General features: G+C 37.4%; 1 protein-coding gene across 1 annotated transcript in view; it reads left to right on the forward strand.

The window, feature by feature from the left end:
* The window catches only part of IARS2 (isoleucyl-tRNA synthetase 2, mitochondrial), a 1410425-nt gene that overhangs the window by 559736 nt on the left and 825730 nt on the right, over nt 1-24959 (forward strand). The window contains exon 12 of the mRNA XM_044061644.1: nt 21038-21198. Within this exon, the coding sequence (XP_043917579.1) occupies nt 21038-21198 (161 nt within the window). The remainder of the gene's footprint in view (nt 1-21037; nt 21199-24959) is intronic.

A 24959-nucleotide genomic window follows, 5' to 3' on the forward strand; every position in this document is an offset into this window, starting at 1 on the left:
AGTAAGAAGCTGAGATCCCTCATAAAATCCTCCAAAGCTAGTTATGAAAATAAAATTGCCAAAGATTCCAAAGACAACCAGAAGGCATTCTATAGTTATGTCAAGAATCTAAATGGCAATGCTCAGATCTGCTGTGAGCTACAACAGATTGACATTAAATATACTGATCCCAAGGATATTGCTAATATCCTGGCAGGTCGATTTAGTGCCAACTTCACCCCCCTCTCACCCCCCTAAAGGTCCCATCTCATTGCCAAAAGATTGCCAAATTCTGGTAATCATGGCCACACAGGTAGAAACAGTACTCTCCAAAGCTAAGAATACAGCATCCATGGGACCAGATGACATCCCGGCTGTGTACTACATGAACTACAAAATGAACTGGCAACTCACCTAAGTGTCATGTTTAATCATAGCCTCACATCAGGCTTCGTGCCCACTGAGTGGCTCACAGCTACAGTTATCCCACTCCACAAGGGGGATCCACCTTGGATCCCGGGAACTACCATCCCATCAGTCTGACGAGCCTGATCTGCAAGGGCATGGAACGCATTATCATGGAACTTATAAACAAAGACAATGGCAACCTTCATACACTGAACCTTACCCAGTTTGGGTTTGTGAAGGGCCAATCTTGTCACCTGAACCTGATTGAATTCTTCATATCAGTCTCCAAAGCTGTGGATGAGGATAAGGGGGTCCACACAGCCTATCTAGACCTCGCCAAGGCCTTCAACACCATCCTCCACTCTGGAATCATAGATAAACTTATTAAGCTGGGCATAAATCCCTACGTCACTCAGTGGGTTGCCAACTGGCTTACTGACAGAACCCAGACTGTAAAAGTAGCCGACTCCAAATTCAGCTCCAGACAAGTGCCAAGTGGAGTACCTCAGGGTTCAGTCCTGGGACCGCTCTTGTTTGGCATCTACTTCTCAGAAGTACAGGCCAACATTAAGGGACTCTGGCTAACAAAGTTCGCAGATGACTGCAAACTGGGAGCCATTACTGAATCCCCAAATGATGTCGATATTCTACAAAAGGACCTTATAGAAATGGATGCTTGGTGCCAGAGAGCCATGGGCTCAAGCTTAATGCCAAGAAATGTATAGTTATCCTCTTTGGGAAAAACCATGTACCCACGAATTACCACATAGGTGGCAGTACACTAAACACCAAAAGTGTGATGAGAGACTTAGGGACACAGGTGGACAGTGGTATCACCTTTGATAACCACAAAAGATATTCAGGAAAAAGACTTACTCTAACACATTTTTACACTTCTCTAGTTGCCATCCTTTTCATCAAAAGAGGTCAGTTGTCAAAGGACAACTGGTTAGGGCCTCCCGTATCATCTCTCAGGATGAGGACTTCCATGAAGAATGCCAGTTTTTGAAAAAGCTCTTTTTACATCGGGGTTACCCTGAGTCTTTGGTGGAAGCATTAATAGAGGAAGTAAAGTATAAGAGAGAAAGTCTTATATTTAAGCCGATACTGGCTCCTAGATGTTTTGAAGATGTTAGTTTGCAAACTTCTGGTACTGTTGAGCCATCTCCACTTAGTGTAACAGTTCTACATGGTGGACAACCAATACATTCTGGTTTTATAACCACATTTAGTGTTTATAGCACCCTTTGTGTAAAAATAATAAAGAAAAACTGGAAACTATTCAGGTGTAACTAGTCCTTATTTGACAAATTTGGCGACTCTCCAAATATAGTTTTCAAACAGGGTAGGAATCTTAAGGACTTATTAGAAAAGCAACATTCTAAACCCCATAGACTAGGTGGAATGTCCAAATGTGAGAATTGTAATTTTTGCAAGCATGTTGACACAACCAATGCATTTTCAGTGCTCGGTTATAAATATAGATTAAGGGAAAGATTTAATTGTAATTCTAAAGGTATAGTTTACTTAGCCAGGTGTACTCATTGCCTTGCATTTTATGTAGGAAAAACGGAGCGTAGACTCCGAGATAGGATGTACGAACACTTGTATGCAATAAGCCGCAATAAGTCTGATAATGCCCTGGCTAAACATATCCAATTAAATATGAATCACAAGTTTAAATTTTTAGCTATTGACAAAGTGGAGTACAATACCAGAGGAGGTCCTGTTACCCTTAAACTAGAAGAGTTAGAACTCAAGTGGAAAATTAAACTAGATGCAAGTAATGTTCCTGGTTTAAATGACACTAACTCTATCAGTAGTATTCTTAAATTTAAGAGTTTACAGAGGTAAAAGGTGTACTTTAAGGTCTGGCTTTATGCTTAAATGGTTACTATTCTTCCATCATAGTGAGTTTTTGTTTGTATTTATGGTCTTCAGATCTTGATTTAATATGTTATACATTTTAAAAAAAGTTCACATACTATTTATGTTTTGGATTGTTTTTATGTTAATGTATCTTTAAATAGGTAATGATTTAACTATCCCGCGTTTTTGGTGTTAGTGACTATTTAAATGTTTTATTCTTTGTATCAATTACTTCTGAAGAAGTCTGCTTTGTTGGCACACGAAAAGCGCTTTAAGTTATCTGTTGTGTGGATTTTATTAAAAGTAGTGATCGGACTCTACTGTGTTTGGGACTTCTCTTCTTGTTATTACCAGTTTTTTTGTGCCTTGTTGTCGTTTTTAACAAAGGTATCATTATGAAAGGTCCAAAAGTAATAGTTCCAAAGTCCTTGCAACAGTTACATTGCTATCTTGCATCATGGTCACCCAGGAGCAGACTCTACCAAAGGAAGGGTAAGAGTACTAGTATTTTGGCCTGCTATGTCACAAGACATCGAGAGAGTACTTCCGTCTTGTTCTGTGTGTAATAGTACTAAGCTACATCAAGAGAAGGAACCACTCGGCTAAACCATATTCTTAAACTTCCTTGGTCGACAATAGCCACTGATATTTTCGAGTGGAATGGTCAACATTATTTGGTGTTAGTAGATTCTTACTCAGCTTGGTTCGAGATTGACCTACTTCCTAACCTAGCATCCAGTACTGTCATTACTAAGATGAAGCATCATTTTGCAGTCCATGATAGTCCACAGAAAGTTATTTCTGACATGGCGCAGAGTTTATAAGCCAACAGTTCAAATGAGTTGCCAAAGAGTGGTCTTTACTCATGTCATGAGTAGCCAAGAGTATCCTTGGTCAAATGGTTTGGTAGAAGTACAAAACAGTTACTAGAGAAGTCAAAACGAGATGATAGTGCTATTTTCCTGAATCTCTTGAGTCTCCGAAATATTTTTCATAATAACCATCTTGGTTCATCTGCTCAGAGACTTCTGTTGAGGCAAACCAGTACCACGTTACCAGTCAGTAGTCAGTTGTTGGTGCCATGTGTCACGAACAACAGGTCAATGAAAAACAATCTGTTGAAGAAGCATTTAACCCAGAAGTTCTACTACAATAAGACCAGCAAGCCGGTCAATCCATTACAAGAAAGAAGAAGTGGTAAAAATGTCCAAAGGTTATGATTGGATTGGAGTTGTGAAGAATACTTGCCCAGAACTGAGATTGTGCATTGTGGAATCACAAGGAGTAGAGTTTAGGCAGAATTGGAAACATTTGATGCCGCTGTGTGAGCCTATACCACAGCGCATAACCTGTGAAAGACTCTTTTTATCTCAGAGTGAGTTGTCCAGTGTTTCAGTTCCAGTGGGAGTTCCAGAAAATATTCCCATTCCTTTGACAAATCCAGAAGTTCCTGATACGAGTTGTTCACCGAAGACTGTCCCTGTTGCTAAACCCAGTCCAGATTGTTATGTTACCAGATCCAGTCATATCTCCAGACCATGTTATAGATACACAGCAACTTGGAGATGAACATTGTATTTGTTTCTAATCTATAGTAATGCAAATCTAACTCCAGTGTTATTTTCAGCTAAGAGCAATTAAGAAGAAGTATGTAGATCAATGTGTTTGCATGTACCTTTAAGAAGCTATCTAAGGGCTTGCACAAGTATATAAATATTGAGCACGTCCGAGCCTGACTGCCATTTTGTAGTAAGCTGTTTTGATGTAAGCATGTATGTCTATAAGGTCTGCTAATCAGTTTGTTTATATTTTATGAGGCTGCTATCCATCCTGATGTGTTTCTATGTAATAAAGCATCTAAACGAAGTACCCCACCTGCTTGTTATCTATATTAGAGAGGGACAAGCGACAAAGCTATTATTTCTGTAGTAAATGGGGTAGTCCAAAGCTTCTGTTGTTGCGATTTATTATTTTTAATACATACATTCATATAACAAGTGGATAAATATTTGGATTATTTTGCTTTTGGTGGTGGTGTAGTATCAAGTACAGGTTTAAGTGAATATCACCGACTAGTAATAGAAATAATGGCGTTAGTCATTTGTAAAGTTTTTGCCAGGTTTGCTAAGTTATAGGAAGGCTAAGTTATGTAAAGAAGTTGCATTATGTGGAAATCTTGTCAGGTTCGTAGGTGGTAATGTCTAAGGTAAATATTCTACCTTTCTGTTACTGTGACTGATGTATAGTCTGTTGATGCTGTGTAATTATTTCTGTGGGCTGTTTTAGGTGTAGTATCTTTACATTTTTTGTTGGTGGTTACTTAATTTGCCATGTGTAACTCATGTTTGTAATTTGGTCTTCTTGCCTGTGGTTATGACCAGGACATGGGGGTCAAGCCGGTGCTTTGATTTGACCCTTCTCTTCCTTTCATTTTTTCTGGATAGATATACTTAAAATGGAATCCCCTGGTTTTTGAATGTTGCAGTGCTAGAATTCTAATATGCTCACCCAGATAATGTGATTTGAATGGTTTGCCAGAATCTTCAGGAATGCAGTGCTAGAGATACCCATAAGTTGGTTGAGGACTACAGTAGGGCAGTCTGGACCACCCTGGATACCTTAGCCCCAAGCCATGCTTGATTTGTTCACTTCAGGTTACGTGAGCCATAGCTCAATCCTGAGTTGTGTGACTCGTGGAGGCCTCAGCAATGGTTGGAGCATGTGTGCTTTCACTCTGGTCAGCTTCAGGAGAAGCTTGGCCTTGAACAGTCATTATTTATTATCTTATGAAAACCACCTAAAAGAAGTTGGTGTTATTTGTTGCTGGAGATCTCTGAAGCATCAAAGCAACTGGTTGCTCTTTTCTGGTTTGGGGAAGACTCTGTGGTCTGGACTGTCTGGCCACTTGGAAATCCTTGTTAACTGAAGAATGTGATTTTGCTGCTAATTTTGTTGCTGACAGGTTTGCCTCAGTAAGATTGGGTCTTGCACGTACAGTGCTGGTGGAACATGCAGTTGGTCCTAAGAAGGTGTGTCCAAATTTTGAACTGGTCGCCATGGCCGTTTTTACTACCTTGAGGGATTCATCTGCCCCAATCCTGTTCCTTAATAATAGTTAATGTGGTGACAATGGGAAAATGTGTTGAGGGTGCATAATTTGGATGCTGGTGGTGGTGTGCTGGACAAGAGCTTAATACTTAAGGGCTAGGTCTGAGTTTTTGTCAGGTCTTCTGACTGTCATTTCCAGGGCATCACCTCATTATGCATTTTTTCCTTTTGCATACCTATGTGTAGTGGTTCACACCCTGGCTTCTCCTCAACTGGACTACTATAGTGCACTTTACCTTGGGTTGCTTGACTTTGTTTTGCTTGCTGAAAACTCTACAATCAGTTACTTATAATGGTATCAATATTCTTGTCACATTACACATATTCTGTACAAGCTTCACTGCTTAACAGTTCATCTAGGTAACGTTTAAAGTTCTTTTCATTGCTTATTTGGTCCTGCATGAATTTGTTCCCCCTTTCTTGAGAGACTTTTTGGTCTGTTGCCAGCTAGCTCACTCCCTGTACTTGGCCACTAAGGGTTTGTTGATACTTCTGGAGATATTGATTCAGTCTTTTGCATGTTTGATTTTGTCTTTCAAGGTCCATACCTCCAGAATATGGTCTCTAGGAACTTAGCCCCTCATGATCAGTATCTTTTAGGTATTTCCCGAAGATGTATTTGTTTGAACTCACTTGTGATTAATTCCTTGCGGTTCATCTTTGCTGGAACTATTTCTTGTTTTTTTTTGGTTAATTTTGTTCATTTCAGTTAGCTTATTGCAGTTTGTGTTATATTTGTTTCACAGTTTAATTAGATTTGTTACTGTGTTTAACATTAAGCATGCAAGTGAAATTGAATTTGAAACGGACTGCACTCTAAAAACCTAGCTGTAGATTTTGTTGAAGGCTATACATAATTTTGTTACTTGCCTTTGAATTGCTTCTGTCATATCTGTATTCATGAGAGGATGAGATCTACTGTGCTGAATAGAGTACTGTAATCAGGGTCCTACCAACTCTTTAATGAGAAATAACTATTTTTTTTCTACGAATGATGCCTCCACCTTTGCACCCCATCGACCCACTGAGTTTCCGTGCTGCCTTATCATATTTGTTTACTTTTAGATCACATGGTATAGCTATTTTCAATTCCCTTTCCACATTTACTGTTGCTATACTTTCCCCTCCATATGGGTAATTCCTTTCTTTGTTTTTGCCTCTCACATACACCATTTTTCATTGATCTTTTTTTGTGAATGTGAACTGCCATGTTTTAAGTTATTGACAGATTGTGCCAGGGCTACTTTAATCCTTTCTACACCATCCTTCCTCTTAAATGGATTTGTAACATTAGCAAAAAAGCATATTTTTCCTTCCAGAACTTCGGAATTGGCACTTGCTTAGATGTAGAAAATGACTGCCCCTGTTCTGATTCATGTGGGTACTCCATTGCTAACCTTCCTTTATTCTGAGTGGGCTCATGTTGCTTTTATTATGTGTCCTTTTTGTGATGGATAGCTATATGGCCATGTTGTGGCCCACTCCGACTCTAATTTATTTACTAAATATCTGTATGGTATCATATCAGAAGATTTTAAACAGACCATGTGTGCATCCCGTTTCTTATCTTTTGCACTGTATACAAAATTTATCTAAAATAAGATTGCATCTTGGTGGGAAAGAGATGAAATAAATAATTAAAATGAGTATATGTCCTGTGCTTTTAGGTTTACCCTGCAGTCACTATCCATACTTAAATTTCAGGAATTTTGTAGGGTAAAAAATAACATCCCTTAACACTATTTTGAAAAATTTCTTCTGAACAATCCTGAGGTCTGACATTACCTAGCTTGTTATTGCACTCTCAATTTATTCAGTTTGTAAAATGTAAAGTATGTATCTTCAATGTCACATACTGGGTTAAAATAGAGGCAGACCTTTTTCTATAAATCCCCAGTCAGCACTCCCTAAATGTGGAGAAAGAATAATATGTTGGTATAACTGTCAGTATTTTAAGTTAATAGAAGCCTCGGAGTCTCCACTCTATATTATCCTTAGATTTTAAACAATGTAAAGAAATTGTGCAGTAATTGTAACACTAACTAAAGGTGAATGGATAAATGAAAGCCGCTTCAGGCTGCAGTTCAACAATACACATACTAGAAAGTGTTGTAGGCTTGCATATTTCTACTCCCAATCACTGTCCAGTCTTGTTCTTCCACTATTGCACTGACAAATTGTAGACTATTTAAATGTTATCATTCCTCCCCCTAAAGCTCTCATATTTGCATACTTTCTATCAAGTTGTTGTTTACTGTCAACATCCCATTTTATTTTCTTCCTTGCCTGCAGCACAGCCTAAATGTGTTCATGTACTCCACGTAGCTTCAGTACTTATCCTTGTGCACATGAATCCCGGGTGACAATATATCTCATTCCTTCGCTGTATTTTAAGGTTGTGTTTGACAGGGGATTTCTTTGACTTCATTTCATTGCCTGCTGTATTTTTACATAGTGTATTTAGATACATAGTACTTAAGATATTGTTATGTTAAGTTTTTTTTTGTGGGAAGCACAGATCTGTAAGCAAAACAAAAGGAAATAACTGCTATGTTTTGTAAATGAGGTGGTATCAAAGTTAGAAACAAAAAAACAGTCCAGGTGAAAGATGAAAACACACGGTAATAGCGTAACCAAAAGTTTAATGCCCGCTTTCGTAAAAACTTCATCAGAAAACACAACAACCACAATCCAATGCACTTAAATAGCAACATGATTAACAAACAATTACTCAATTAAAATCAATCAGTCCATTAAATGATTAAAAAATTAAGAAAAACTCTCTTTAAAAAAATCCAATGAATCAAAGCCCTTATTTACTTGCAACTTCCTGTGTTTTAAAAAACATTTGATATTAATATAATCATTTAAACCAGGAAACTTATCAGATTGAAGTTTGATCTGCCATGTGGTTTCACGCTGTTCTAAAAAATTTTTATAATCTCCAGCTCGGAGATCAGCGTGAACAACTTCCAGTATAGAAAACAAAAATTTCTTGTATCTGTTGCAAGTTTTAGTGTGTTTATACAGGGCGTTGCTCTCATCTTTCGTTTTAATACTATAAAGATGTTCTCTGATTCTGATATTTAAACAACGGGTGGTCATGCCAACATAATATGCAGAACAACCCGAACAAAGACTGATATATACCACCCCCTTAGTTTTACAATCAGCATAACAAGGTACCTTAAAGGTGTTATCAAAAGTGTCAATTTTAATATAGGGGCCTTCTGAAATGAATCGACACATATTACAGCTATGGCAGGCATGCATGCCCACCTTAGTCGTGCTGATCGTTGGAACAGATGGTGTTCTATTTTCCAAAATTCCTTTCAAATTATAACAATTCCTGAAAACAAACTTAGGACCTTCACCCAAGGTCCTTCTTATCTCTTCGTTCCCATTAATGATTTTCCAATTGTCAATTATGATCTGTCTAATCAAAAAATTGTCAGAACTGGTGTCTAGAGAACACAGGGTGTTAGTGTTGTAACCATCACCATGTGTCTTCTGGTTCTGTTCAATATTGATTGAACCAGGAAAATCAATGATGGGTTTAAAAATGCTGTCGCGTTTGCTTAATATTTCATCTGAGGTGGATGCTAATTGATAAAAATCATACCCCCTGTCTAGAAATAAAGAAAAAACAGTGTTGAATTCCTGTGTTAAATCATTCTTTTTAGATGTCATCCGGCTTGCACGTATGAACTGCCCTCGAGGAATATTTCTAATTACATGTCTGGGATGATTACTGGAATGGTGCAAATACCCATTCGTAAACGTTTCTTTACGATGAATTTTACTTTGTAAACGTTCATCGTCTGTGTCCCAATACAACAGTACGTCTAAAAAATTCACAGTGGTTCCTACATTCCCTAAAATGAACTTAATGTAGTGAGAAATAGAATTAATGTCTATAAAAAACTCATTAACTACCGAAGAATCGCCCTCAATAATAAAAAATAAATCATCAATGTAACGACAGAAAAACTTGATGTTAAACTTCTTTTTTAAGTAGGGTAACGCTTCAGACTCCCAGTTCGCCATTACTAAATTCGCGAAAGCTGGAGCTGCTGGGGACCCCATTGCTACCCCCCTCTTCTGTCTATAATAAATATTGCCAAAAAGAAAAATATTATTTTCTAAAATTAACTCTAAAAATAACCTAATAGTAGAAATGGTCCCTCCTGTAAACCTACCACCTTTTCTTGCCAAAAATTCACAGACAGCATCAATGCCTTCCAAATGGGGAATGCATGTATATAAAGATGTGACATCTACGGTAAACATGATGTCACTGGAAGGAACAAAATCATGTTCTTGTAAATAAATTCCTAGTTTGCTCAAAAAATGCCAGGAATCCTTGACAAAAGATGGTTCGTTCCCTAAAATGGGGCCCAAAATTAAATCAATCACCAATGAAATACCCTCTGTGATAGAATGTGGACATGAGACGATGGGTCTAAGTGGGGGGTCGTTGACATTTTTGTGCGTTTTTGGAATTCCAAAAATCACCCCTATGCGTGGCTCAGTAACAACACAAAAATCATAAACTTCACTGTTAATGTCTCCTGACATGAATAAACCATACAGTTCAGACTGTATCAAACGTACCCTACGTTTGTAATCAAACAATGTAATGCTTTCATATTCCTCCGAATTATTAATAATTTCTAGCATCTTAGTTTGATACACACTTTGATCCATAATGACAATATTGCCTCCTTTGTCGCTCTTCATGAACCTGAAACGATGGCATAATGTTTTCAGGTTCAGGAGAGCCACCCTCTCATTCCCAGTGAGATTATCAGAAAAGTGTCTATTGACACTTAAAGCTTTATTAATATCAGCAATACACTGTTCTTCAAATACTCTGATTGTATTGTGTAAGTGAGGTGTAAAAGTAGATGGTTTCACCAGAGACTTTCCAATCTGTCCCTGATTTTTTAAAAAATTCAACATGTATTGCACATTTAATTTCCTAGAGAATTTTTTGATGTCAATGATAGTGTTAGTAACATTTGCCCTAGAAGAAGGAATAAAATTTAAACCATACTTCAAGACATCCAGTTCACAGTCTGAAAAACAATGGTCTGTCAGGTTAATAATATTAAACTGATCAAAAGTCCCAACTAAGTTTCGTCGGTGGATGAACTGGACCCCAGAAAGGTCCGACTGCGAGTCAGTACCGTGTTCCTGTTGCTGTGGTTTCCCCTTTTGTTTAAAAAAGTAGAAATAGGAATTGAACCGCTGTTGATGTTCCCCTCATTGTTATTGTTAATTCTGACCTTAGGTCGAACCGACCTTTCAGTGCTAGCTTGTTGGTCCTTTGCATCCGTGTCGATGTTGTCTGGTTCAATAACTATCTCCTCATTAGACAAAGTTTTAGGAGAAGAGGAGTCTGTGACTGACTCCTTTGTCGAACGCTTGTCATGCTCATCTCTACTAAACCTGTTGTCAGTTCGCCTAGTATGACATACCACACCTTCATTATTAGTCCCGCTGGAATTAAAGACTCGGGTGGTTTGTTGGTCAGGAAGAAAATGATTATTAGTGTCACTTTTTAAAATTTTTGAATTATTCTTGTTAGCAAAATTGTCGTATGCCACGCCACTGTCATAAGCAATAGTATCGCGGGTCAATTTGACCCGTTTGCGATTAATAACCTCGCCGGTGTGTTGTTCCAATTCTTTGTGCAAAGCAATAAACAGTTCACCAGCCTTATCCTCAGCAAATAATTCTTTAAGCTCGCTTTCTAATTGCGTGATTTCTGTTTTAAGTTCCCCCATCTTGGTGATATTGTTGTCTACAAGCAAGCCTAAGAAATCAATACCAGCAGTATTGAAAAAATTAGTTAAAGTTCTAAAAAAAGGCGAAGCTTTAGTTACCCTGTTCGGGCACTTAAAAAATCTAAGGCCCTTGGGAACAATCCCCAGTTCTATACAATGTTTAAAATAACTGTTATTTTAAACATTGTATAGAACTGGGGATTGTTCCCAAGGGCCTTAGATTTTTTAAGTGCCCGAACGGGGTAACTAAAGCTTCGCCTTTTTTTAGAACTTTAACTAATTTTTTCAATACTGCTGGTATTGATTTCTTAGGCTTGCTTGTAGACAACAATATCACCAAGATGGGGGAACTTAAAACAGAAATCACGCAATTAGAAAGCGAGCTTAAAGAATTATTTGGTGAGGATAAGGCTGGAGAACTGTTTATTGCTTTGCACAAAGAATTGGAACAACACACCGGCGAGGTTATTAATCGCAAACGGGTCAAATTGACCCGCGATACTATTGCTTATGACAGTGGCGTGGCATACGACAATTTTGCTAACAAGAATAATTCAAAAATTTTAAAAAGTGACACTAATAATCATTTTCTTCCTGACCAACAAACCACCCGAGTCTTTAATTCCAGCGGGACTAATAATGAAGGTGTGGTATGTCATACTAGGCGAACTGACAACAGGTTTAGTAGAGATGAGCATGACAAGCGTTCGACAAAGGAGTCAGTCACAGACTCCTCTTCTCCTAAAACTTTGTCTAATGAGGAGATAGTTATTGAACCAGACAACATCGACACGGATGCAAAGGACCAACAAGCTAGCACTGAAAGGTCGGTTCGACCTAAGGTCAGAATTAACAATAACAATGAGGGGAACATCAACAGCGGTTCAATTCCTATTTCTACTTTTTTAAACAAAAGGGGAAACCACAGCAACAGGAACACGGTACTGACTCGCAGTCGGACCTTTCTGGGGTCCAGTTCATCCACCGACGAAACTTAGTTGGGACTTTTGATCAGTTTAATATTATTAACCTGACAGACCATTGTTTTTCAGACTGTGAACTGGATGTCTTGAAGTATGGTTTAAATTTTATTCCTTCTTCTAGGGCAAATGTTACTAACACTATCATTGACATCAAAAAATTCTCTAGGAAATTAAATGTGCAATACATGTTGAATTTTTTAAAAAATCAGGGACAGATTGGAAAGTCTCTGGTGAAACCATCTACTTTTACACCTCACTTACACAATACAATCAGAGTATTTGAAGAACAGTGTATTGCTGATATTAATAAAGCTTTAAGTGTCAATAGACACTTTTCTGATAATCTCACTGGGAATGAGAGGGTGGCTCTCCTGAACCTGAAAACATTATGCCATCGTTTCAGGTTCATGAAGAACGACAAAGGAGGCAATATTGTCATTATGGATCAAAGTGTGTATCAAACTAAGATGCTAGAAATTATTAATAATTCGGAGGAATATGAAAGCATTACATTGTTTGATTACAAACGTAGGGTACGTTTGATACAGTCTGAACTGTATGGTTTATTCATGTCAGGAGACATTAACAGTGAAGTTTATGATTTTTGTGTTGTTACTGAGCCACGTATTGGGGTGATTTTTGGAATTCCAAAAACGCACAAAAATGTCAACGACCCCCCACTTAGACCCATCGTCTCATGTCCACATTCTATCACAGAGGGTATTTCATTGGTGATTGATTTAATTTTGGGCCCCATTTTAGGGAAAGAACCATCTTTTGTCAGGGATTCTTGGCATTTTTTGAGCAAGCTAGGAAATTATTTACAAGAACATGATTTTGTTCCTTCTAGTGACATCATGTTTACCGTAGATGTCACATCTTTATACACATGCATTCCCCATTTGGAAGGCATTGATGCTGTCTGTGAATTTCTGGCAAGAAAAGGTGGTAGGTTTACAGGAGGGACCATTTCTACTATTAGGTTATTTTTAGAGTTAATTTTAGAAAATAATATTTTTCTTTTTGGCAATATTTATTATAGACAGAAGAGGGGGGTAGCAATGGGGTCCCCAGCAGCTCCAGCTTTCGCGAATTTAGTAATGGCGAACTGGGAGTCTGAAGCGTTACCCTACTTAAAAAAGAAGTTTAACATCAAGTTTTTCTGTCGTTACATTGATGATTTATTTTTTATTATTGAGGGCGATTCTTCGGTAGTTAATGAGTTTTTTATAGACATTAATTCTATTTCTCACTACATTAAGTTCATTTTAGGGAATGTAGGAACCACTGTGAATTTTTAGACGCATTGTTGTATTAGACACAGACGATGAACGTTTACAAAGTAAAATTCATCGTAAAGAAACGTTTACGAATGGGTATTTGCACCATTCCAGTAATCATCCCAGACATGTAATTAGAAATATTCCTCGAGGGCAGTTCATACGTGCAAGCCGGATGACATCTAAAAAGAATGATTTAACACAGGAATTCAACACTGTTTTTTCTTTATTTCTAGACAAGGGGGTATGATTTTTATCAATTAGCATCCACCTCAGATGAAATATTAAGCAAACGCGACAGCATTTTTAAACCCATCATTGATTTTCCTGGTTCAATCAATATTGAACAGAACCAGAAGACACATGGTGATGGTTACAACACTAACACCCTGTGTTCTCTAGACACCAGTTCTGACAATTTTTTGATTAGACAGATCATAATTGACAATTGGAAAATCATTAATGGGAACGAAGAGATAAGAAGGACCTTGGGTGAAGGTCCTAAGTTTGTTTTCAGGAATTGTTATAATTTGAAAGGAATTTTGGAAAATAGAACACCATCTGTTCCAACGATCAGCACGACTAAGGTGGGCATGCATGCCTGCCATAGCTGTAATATGTGTCGATTCATTTCAGAAGGCCCCTATATTAAAATTGACACTTTTGATAACACCTTTAAGGTACCTTGTTATGCTGATTGTAAAACTAAGGGGGTGGTATATATCAGTCTTTGTTCGGGTTGTTCTGCATATTATGTTGGCATGACCACCCGTTGTTTAAATATCAGAATCAGAGAACATCTTTATAGTATTAAAACGAAAGATGAGAGCAACGCCCTGTATAAACACACTAAAACTTGCAACAGATACAAGAAATTTTTGTTTTCTATACTGGAAGTTGTTCACGCTGATCTCCGAGCTGGAGATTATAAAAATTTTTTAGAACAGCGTGAAACCACATGGCAGATCAAACTTCAATCTGATAAGTTTCCTGGTTTAAATGATTATATTAATATCAAATGTTTTTTAAAACACAGGAAGTTGCAAGTAAATAAGGGCTTTGATTCATTGGATTTTTTTAAAGAGAGTTTTTCTTAATTTTTTAATCATTTAATGGACTGATTGATTTTAATTGAGTAATTGTTTGTTAATCATGTTGCTATTTAAGTGCATTGGATTGTGGTTGTTGTGTTTTCTGATGAAGTTTTTACGAAAGCGGGCATTAAACTTTTGGTTACGCTATTACCGTGTGTTTTCATCTTTCACCTGGACTGTTTTTTTGTTTCAAGTTATCAGTTCGGCTTATTATTTTACTTGGTATCAAAGTTAGGTGAAAAGGTAAAGCATTTAAGAAATATAAGGAAATATGCATGTTATAACAAAGAAAAAAGTCAGATATAGCAGGACATATATTCAGAAAAGCAAAGGCAATAGCAGCAAAAAATGACCAATTCCTTAAATAATAGAGAGCAACTTCTATTTATTTATTGTTTAATTATCCTTTGTTGACTGGGTTAATCCCACTAGATAAATGGCCTCTATGCAGGAGCAACGTGTGGTGGTATTTTTACTATCGGGAAATTTGACCGGGTCATTGGGGAAATTCACCTGCTGTTTTTGATAGGTACCATGAGATATTTTACATTCAGCTGCGCTTACCACTAACACAAGCACATATGGTCACAAGTAAGCCAACATGACAAAAGGAGGGACACAGAAGTTTATTAAATCGGGATGTAGGTATATAAAAAGGACAGTGATAAAGCAGAATTACCTCTGCTCAGTAAACACAATGGGAGAGAAAGGGGATATCAGAGATCTAATCAGTACAGCTACTAAAGTGAGTTGATCGTAGCTTTTTCACATAAAAGGACTTCAAAAACTAAGGGTACACAGGGACAGGAGACCTGATTAATACTGGAAATGTCAGATGTGATTCCCTTTTAAAAGGGCATAAGCAATGCAAATGCTGCAAGCTGCTTATCAGTCAAGTCTGGCTAAGAAATGGAATCAGTTCAAAGAAAAATTGTGGAATATTTTGAAGCCAGTATAGCAATGAACCCAAGGCAGCACAGATTCACAAGGGGAAAGTTCATTCCAGCTAAATACTGTTATGTATGCGTGCGTGTGTGTTCAAACATACATGTAACTGTTTACGTTTTAAGTTTTTCAAACCTGCTTAAGATTAAAGCAAACAAGAACTAAATATTGCAAATAATTTTTTAAAATAAAAAATGTAGTTCTCACTTTTGTTGTAGTCTTTCATGCATTCAAAACTGGCCCTTCAAACTTTGACTGAGATTATAAACATAATTAAAAATACACTCAGTTAAGAATAACATAGGAAATATATTAAAATGTATTCCAAATTGGAAGTCAGTTATTGTTTTGAAACAAAGGTAGGTAAGTTGAACTAAATTTAAGGAACATTCTTGAAATGTTATGAAATGTAGGTAACATTTTAAATTATAAACAAAATAATTTGTAAAAGAAATTCATCACATGAAAGGCCCCAAATCTATTGTTTAACATAGGAAGCAGTGATGGCAAGTTTACATTTTAGTTCAAAAGAGCATTATTTATCCAGTGAACAAATGATGGCTGGAGCCCAGGGAAGCTGTCCATTTAACCTCATTTTAGTGGCAATAAAATGACTTAATGTAGAGCAGGTGATGTACATGATGCTGGCATTTTATAAGCATTATGTAATATTATAAAAAAGTTTCAAAATGTGTATTTCCAGATGTTGGTCCAATCATTAAGATGCATCTCTTAACAAAGAAAAGCAGACCAGTGTGTTTATAGGTCAATAATGAGCTTCATAATCATCAAATCAACCACTAAAATTCTAGAACATTACTGAATGTGATTTTATAACTTCACAGCGTACAGCCTCACGTTCATATAAATGTGTGGCAAAATAAAATGGTTTGTCATAGCAGTTCTCATTGAGTTAATGACTAAAGGGCACCCACAGGGAAGATTAAACTTTTTTGTGACATGTTTAGTTGCTACTTGATTTCAGTGTAACCTTCAATGGCTAGAAGTAAGGATGTAGTAATAGACATGAAATCATCCATATGATAATGTGCATCGATATAGCCAAAATGCTTTCAACTATAGTTGGAAGATGAGTTTTTAACTTTTTTAAGCTTGTTTTGTGAGTCTCAGTAGAACGTAACTGTTTCACAGTTTGGAGACATACTTTTGAGTAAAGAAAGTCACCCTCTATAATGTGCAGTTTAGTGGAAAGGGGAAGGAATTTGTCTTTGGAATGAAGAGCTTTGTTTGGGAAGTATAACTGAAGTTTGTTTTCCAAAGGATGGACATTTATCTGTCTGTATGTAATATTGTCTGCTACTTTTAATTGAGGATAGGAGATGTAATTGGATAGCACCATCAAGTTCAGGTGCCTAAGGGACAAATATTGATGGGTCATCAATGAGAGGCTACCAACAAATTGTACTACTTTACTATAGCATTGCTCAAGTTTATTTTTTTTGAGTAGATTGCAGTTTTGTGAATACAGGAGAAATGTCTGTTTATGTATGTAAGAAGGAAGGATGTAGGGAGTCTGAAGATGTTTTTTTCTGCTACTGTGTATAAGAAAAGGTTTGGTTCTGCAGAAGGGATCAAGTTTTTGATTTGTTTTACCAACAGATTGAATGTGGAGGTCAAATCTTTATATAATTCATTATGATGTAATAGTTTTATACATGGAACAAGTTCAGTTTTGATGTTACTAGATGATATGGTAGTGAAGGGTGGTGTTTGAGTGTTAGTTTGGTGTGAATTGGATTTTATTTTAGGGAATGCGTAGTAGCTGGAAGTTTTTCAGTCAAATTTCCGTGGAAGAGAAAGATTCTTTGAGTTAGCGTGTGAGAATCTGGAAGAGTAGGGGCTGAATAGATGAATGTTGAATTGTCAGCATATTGACTAGGAACAGCTTATCTATTTTTTTTATGTTACTTTATTTTATTTGAATTTGTTTTCTGAGGTAGAGCACTGATCTCCATGGACCTCTTTCAGCTCTGCCTGAGAGCAGCATCTGGTTAAGTGACTTGCTCTTTCACACAGTTAGGCAATGGAGGCTGAGAGAATCAAACCTTGCACAGTTGTACCACAAGAAATGGCTCATTAACAGCTCCTTGATCTTCTAAGCCAACTGCCAGCCAAATCTAACAGCATAATGCATATCGTTTATGAATATATAAAACAATATTGGGTCTAGTATTGATCCTTAGGCATTCTTTCAAAAGCAATAAGGAAAGAATGGTATTCATTGTGCAATTTGATTGGACTCTTTTGGGCAGGTAGCTGTCAAACCAGGTGCTAGAGGATTTAGGGAGTCCCAGTTTACAGAGTTTGTCTTAAGACTTTTTCATGAGGGTACATAATATGTAACTGCAGTTCCAGGCTAGTGAAATAGGGAAAGCAGCCACAGGCAGATGTTATGAATAATATTCTGTTTCCACCTTAAGTTCAGGACATCAGATGCATGACTACGGTCTACCTAGCAGAGTTTGGTACTAGCTGCCTGAGCCCTAGCCCTGCCTTTTCTAGGGCATCACAAATGCTTCTTTTACATGTTTTGAGAGGCCAGCTGTTTCAGTTAATATTTGTAGCATTGAAGTTCCCCATCAACAATAGGTCCTCATTTTCAGTTATCCTGAGGATGTTGTCATTTTGTTATCTTTTTCTTTATCCCAAGGAGGGATTCTACATGGATCTGTTTTGCAGAATGTGCTCTTCTCTCACTGCATTTTTCTTTGTTATTCACAGTACTTTGCTTTTACTCATTTGTTTTTTTGCCATTTATTTTATATGTGTTTAGAAGGTTACTTCCTCCTGTTCCTTTTTATTTTATCACCCCTTTCCCTTTTATGCTATTTGTTGCCTCATGTTATTGTTGGCAGTAGAGTTTATATTACTGATTACCCTGATGTTTTGAAGAATGAGCTCAATCCTTTCATACTGTTTTTCTGCGCCCCCTATACCTGGTTATAAATACCTGCTGATAAAACCCCCAAATTTATTGCGTAAGATCTCTGCTACCATCCTGGATGGATTTTGACAAGTCAGACGTATGCATCACCCTAAGTGGATGTTCATTCCCCTCAAGTCAAAGCCCTGAACTCAGCATTGGTTGTTCAGTCATATGTTCAAATGTGCAGTTTTGTGCAGTCTAGCTTCACCTATGCCATAAATGGATAGCACTCGGATGCTTGGTCTTTTGACTTGAAGAAGGTAGATAAATTTGCCACCTCACAAAAGAGTCAGCTTTTTCCCCCAGCCATCCTTGGGTATGGAGGAGAGTCCTCTGTTATATTTTTCCACCTAGAAGGGAACTTAAAAGGCTAAATATCTGAGTAGTTTTCAGAAAGACAGAGTCAAAAACCATTTGGAGGTCTGGCAAGAGCTTACTTTTCTGCCACTTCTCTTACTTGTTTTACTTCTATTCCTGTCTGGATAATCTGGTTTTGGCCAAGCTAGCTGCTCCTTCTTCCTGTGGAAAAAGGTCTCTACCATGTGTCTGTTCATTTTCCAGATGAGCAATTGCACATGAGGCTATGGCAAAAATTGTGACTACAGGCACTTACTTGCAGAGGATGGTCTGTTTCACAAGGATATCTAATAGGTCCTTCTAGTTGCTCCCTTCCAAGGAGATGTTCTCTTCTCAGAGCTTTCTGAAAAGAGCATGACAGAAGTTCAGAACAGGGACAAAGTTTTGTCGGCAATAGAGAACATGTACAATTCTCTCCCTGCCATGAGTTTTTCTGGTTTGACCACTCCAAGTCCCTGAAAGAAGAGATTTCTGTATCGGTAGAAATAATCTGCCAAGTATCAGAAGACATTGTTTTTCCAGGGCCAGCTGTCAAATTGCCCAGGAGGCCAGCATCCCAAGTGACCCTACTACAGTTATAACTACCATTCAGGTCTGATAATAGGTGACCAGTTTTTTGGGTTTGCTGCAGCCTGGAAAACCATCACTCAGGAGAGGTGGTGTCTGGATATTATTGAAAAAGCTTTTGTTCAGGCGCTGTTAGTTATAAATTTGACAAGGTCTTCCCTGACAAACCAGTTTGTCTTACAGTATCTGGCATGAGAGTCCGTCCCTTCTTCTGAAATGGGCTGTGGAGCTGATGCACAAAGGGGAACAAGAGGAAGTGTTTACAACCATCTGTTTCTCAGTTCATAGAAGTTGGGAGGAGGAGGGTCAGTCTTCCTGGACCTCCATGAGTTCAGGTGCAACATCCTATACATGAGGTTCCACACTGCCACCCTTGAGTCTCTGATACCTTTGCTTTTACAAGACTTCTGGATGATATGTTTAGATATAATGGATGGATGTTTATATGTCAGTGTATGAGATCACCATGTAAGATATGTGTGTTGTGCTTTGAGATCATTGTGCTCTCAGTAAAGGGTGCTGTCCTTTGACTTTTTCTCTGCCCCACATTGTTCAGTGTAGTAGTCCTGTCTGTGTACTGTCAGTGGTGACAGAGATATTCCATGTTCCTACTGATATTCCCACACCAGGACAGTTGGTTGATGGTTAATTGCATTCAAGACTTCATTTTCACTTTGCCATGGTTGTAGTCAGTCTGGATAGCCAACAGCTAATAGAAATCCTCCTTACACAGCTAATTGTTTTGGCATACAGGGATTAAGTCTGGACTATGAGCCAGGTGACTTGGGTTCATTTAGTGACTCTGACATCTGCTGGAGATGTCATGGAGCTGTTTGTCATGCCTGTTATGGGGGTGTTGGTCATGTGATGATACTCTCCAGTAAGAGGAGGGGCAGCAATGCACAGAGTTACCCTTGGGCATGCATTTGGCTCAGTAAGCCACATACAAAGTAGCCTTCATTCTGGGAGCAAGGAAGTGTGAAGTTTATAGGAATTGCATGATTGTTCCCATGGTAATGCAGGTGACACCTTCATCACCCACCTAGGAGGAAGGGGTTATGGGTTTAATAGGGGAAACTGCTGATTACTACCTGTGTGATGACCCCATGGCTGACTTTCACCCACAGACTACTGAATGGGCTGACCAGCACACAGTGGGCCCAGTGGCAAGGAAGAAAAATTAAATTTGGAAAAAAAATCCTTGCACCCTTTGCTGAGGATTTTGTTTGTCAGACCTCTCCCAGATATCATTCACTAATTCTTTTCTCCCATAGAAGACCCATGAGATCAGAGATGTGGATTCCTGAGTTGCACATTGCCAGTGTGCATCGCAGCTCAACAGGTATGCATCTGCAGTAGATAGAGGTGGTTGGTGTTCATTGTTCTTTTAACTTGCCTTCATATAAAGATGCTACATTGGATAATGCACTGCTATGGGTTTGGAGAGGGGTTTACTACGTATTGAAGGACTGGATCAAAACACTAGAGTGGCTTAAAGAACACCTAGAGTACCCACCCAATTGTCTACCTGCTACATAGTGGCCCTGTCATAGATAAGTTAGATATTTTACTAAAGTGCATTTGTTCCATGGAGTTGTAACATATACAGACATTCTGTCTTGACAATCAAAGGATGTAGTCCTTTATATTGTTTAAGTGAATTTGTACTCAAAGTTCTTTGCAGCCAAACATAATTTTCTTTCTGCTCTAGGAACTTTTGAAAAAAGTCAGAGTTATTCCTAACTCTGCAATGAATAGTATGCTGGCTATGCTCGAGAGGAGGACGTACTGGTGTATATCAAGACAGAGGTCATGGGGTGTCCCAATTCCTGTTTTCTATCATAAAGAAACAGGGAAAGCTCTTATCAACAGGTAAGCATTGCTGTTTCTGTAGATGATTTACAACAGGGTGTGCAGTGCTTTTTAATCAGTCAGGCTTTTTCTTCGAGTATGGAAAGACTGCTGTCTTCACTAAAGACAGAACTATTGTATAGTGAAAGGAATGATAAAGCTTGGTATTCTGTGTAGCTTAGGCTACTCAACAGTGATCTATTTGAACATCTGCTGTACTTTCTGAAATAAGTGTATACAGAAGGTGACGTTTTCTAAGCTTGTTTGATTCACTTTCAAATACCCAGGTATGTTGTCACGGCAATTCAGAACAGGAATTTTTCTCAGATGTGTTGGCCCAGAGGGAAAAAACTCTGACAATGACCCAGTCAGTTTAGCAGCTTTTGTACTATCTACAGCTGGCATGGCTGAAGAACAGCTGTTCTCATAATGTCAACTAAAAAGATTGGCGGCAAAATTATGCTTAGGAAATGTCATCTTGCAATAAGGGGCACAAAATTAAAATTAGATGAAACCCATCTTTGTTGCAGTAATAATGTGAACCAAGAAAGCATCTGTGAATGTAAACTGACTTATTAATTTAAGGAGGCGAGAAGACTGATTAGACTACTTCCAGTATATGTTTGAACACCTGTTGTATTATCTTGGTTTAATGTTAAAGATGAAGGACATCAATGACCACAAACTAATGAGTTCTCATCCATATATTGTGACACATGCCTAGCCTTTATACAGTGTTATTGAAATCCCTCTTCTTTTTCCTCTGTTTTTTGCACCCACATTCTCTGCTGACCTCTCCATCACTTGGCCCATTTGTTTACAATACATCTTGGAGACAGACGATTGAGAAGGAATGTCATTTAGACAGCCATCAGAGGTGGTTAGGTGTTTTGCATTTTTCTCTTTTACTCCATTGTGCATATCCAGTAGCCTGTCCATCATTCCATATAAAACAGGTGTCAGCCAGGGCATATCATCTATTTTTGTGAATGAGGTTACCTCTCAAGTCAGCCCTGCCCTTGGAAGCCAGTAATTTCATGGGATCTCCCAGTCTCTATAAGGAATTCAGCAACGAGAATGTGCACCCTGGGCAAGTACTCACACACCATCCCCCCTAAAGAAAGGCAAGCTGATAATGACGCATCACTTTTTTTTTTTTTAAGGTAGAGTTAGAGAAATGGTTACCACAATGTCTGCAAGATAATATATAATGTATATAAAGAATGAAAAAAGTATGCAAACATGTAGGCTAGACATTACAGTAACTCCACACTAGTTGCTGAGACTATCTGATCACAGGCAACCCAGTGGTTACTTGAGAATATAGAAACAAAGATAAATATATTGAGAAGTTACTAAACATTTATTTTAAAACAATGCTTTCTTGGATACATGACAGGGGCTTGATTTTAATTTTACGTATTAAGCTGATTTCCAGCCCCTATAATAGTATTGTGGGAATGTCATGTAGTAAGTGTCTGAACTAAAGGTCAACAATTGCAGTGTTAAGACTGTATATTTTAATTACTATAATTCATTTGACATGTATTCCCTATCTCAGTTTGTTTACAAAGTTAACACTTTAGTCACCTAAGATATTTAAACAGAAAGCAGAAACGTCCTGTGGCAGTGCCTGTTGTTGATGTAGTAGTGAAGCAGATTTATCTGTTACTGCATTCTGAGTTTTCTAGTAGCTTGCTATTAAACTATAAAAGGGTTATTGAATTTTCTAGAATTATCCATCAGAAGGTAGCAATTACAGTGCAGTGATTTTCATCATGTGTGACCCACAATGAAAATTTGCAACCTTGTGGTATGCTACTTATACTCTGTGATTAAGGTGATGAATCCAGGGACTAGAGAGGGTAGGAGAAAATACTCGATACTGCCAAATTTGCTTTTGGTGTCAAGCATGGTTGCCACCTGTGAAGTGTGCCATTTATTTGTAGGTTTTGGAGACTAAATTGGCTAATGCATGTACTGAAAGACTTCTCTAACTAAAGACAAAATTCCAGATGTTTGAATATTAAGTTAAATATTACATTTTTTTCTTTTCAAACTCTTGTAAGTATTTGTATCAAATGTAAACAAGAAGAAACATTAGTGAACATAACATTTAGTATAGACAACAAACTAAGCACAAAAATGAATAAAAATAACTAATTACAACTATATACAATGATGTTGCATGTAAATTATAATAAATTTATCGTGTGAAATAAAAAAAATATCTTATAGAGTAATGTTATACAGCAGTTTTCAGGATTTTTGACAAACTTCTAGTGAATATAAAAGAGTTCCTGTTATGTAGTGCAATTTTATATATTTTATGTACTTAATCGCCATTTACGGTGGTGGTGCTGCGGTAGCATTGTCGCCTCACGGTTAGACGTTGCCCATTCGATTCTCAGTTAGAGCGTCTTCTGTGTGGCGACATGCGTGAATGGGCGTTCCTTCGTTAAAGGTTGTGTGTTAGGCCCAGCAAGCCAGTATGTAAAAATCTACTGCCAATCATTAGTGGACCGGAGTTCCGCTGTGGCGACCCCTAACCGGGAAAAGCCGAAAGACACAAACAAATGGCCATTTCCTTAAATCCAACCCCGGATAGTTTCCTTCTATCAAGAAAATTTTGGGTAATATAAAGTTGAACCAGCACAAATAAAGCTGTTAAAACAGTAGAATCCTTAAATTGTATGTTTTCAGGAGGAATATATGGAATGACAACATTTTTGGTTAAAGTCTTGTCATGATACCCTAAGTCTTTTAATTTGTCTTCACTGGAATATTTATAGCACCACAGCACATGCATAACTCTCAACCTTCCATCTCCAAAATGAGGAACACTAGCCCTAATAATGTGGAACACAAACTAACGGCTTACTAACATCTTCAACTAGGAAGGCCATATCATTAAATATGATGGCTTTACTTATAAAAAAGATTTTTTAATGAATTAATATGATTTATTTCTCTTTATCGTGGATATCAGTTAAAAACTTCCTAACACTGAATGTATGACAGACCCTTTCAATATGGAACTTCGAGGAACATGAACTTTTTAAGACCCCAAATGAAGTACGCTCCTCGTAATGAGTTGCACTCGAGAGATATGAGCACATGAATTAAATTTGCATATTCATTAGAGCTTGCATTGCACTTAGGTGTATTTAGGGGTTGTGTGATGGAATTTTTGCTGAGGTCCTAAGCATTATTTGAATTCATAAACATAGTATAAAAACATTTTTAAGAGGAATAACGTTTTTATTATAGGAAATAGAATTTTGCACATTATTAGATGCCAGACATGTTTAGAGCTTAACCAATAAGAAGAGTATATAAAAGCATTCTTGTATGTGACTTCTATTACTAATTTACATGATTTAGAATATGGTTTATCAGATAAAAGGGAACTCTATAATCAATTGAAAAAAATATCATTAAGTTCAATGTGTATACTCTTGAACTTTGATTTAATTAAACATATATGATTTAAACTAGGCATATAACTTCTGGGTAACTTTAAATGAATTTGCAAATTCTCAGGGAACATTGAAGTATGCGGTATAAAGTCCCAAATCAGTTCGTTTTTAACTAGGGGAAAATTAGATTTAAAATTTGATTATTAAGTTTAAACTCTGGATTGAAAATTAATTGGCTGAAACAGCACAAAAGGAGAATACATGTTTAAAGTGTTAATTAACTTTTGAAATAAAATAATCCTTTTAGATATAAACTCATGACTTTTAAATTGTCTTCTTTCTTTAAAAAAGAAACTGCTAGTG

Source organism: Protopterus annectens, chromosome 1.part0 (genome assembly GCF_019279795.1).
Source record: "Protopterus annectens isolate FY-2018-M chromosome 1.part0, PAN1.0, whole genome shotgun sequence".
Lineage (NCBI taxonomy): Eukaryota > Metazoa > Chordata > Ceratodontiformes > Protopteridae > Protopterus > Protopterus annectens.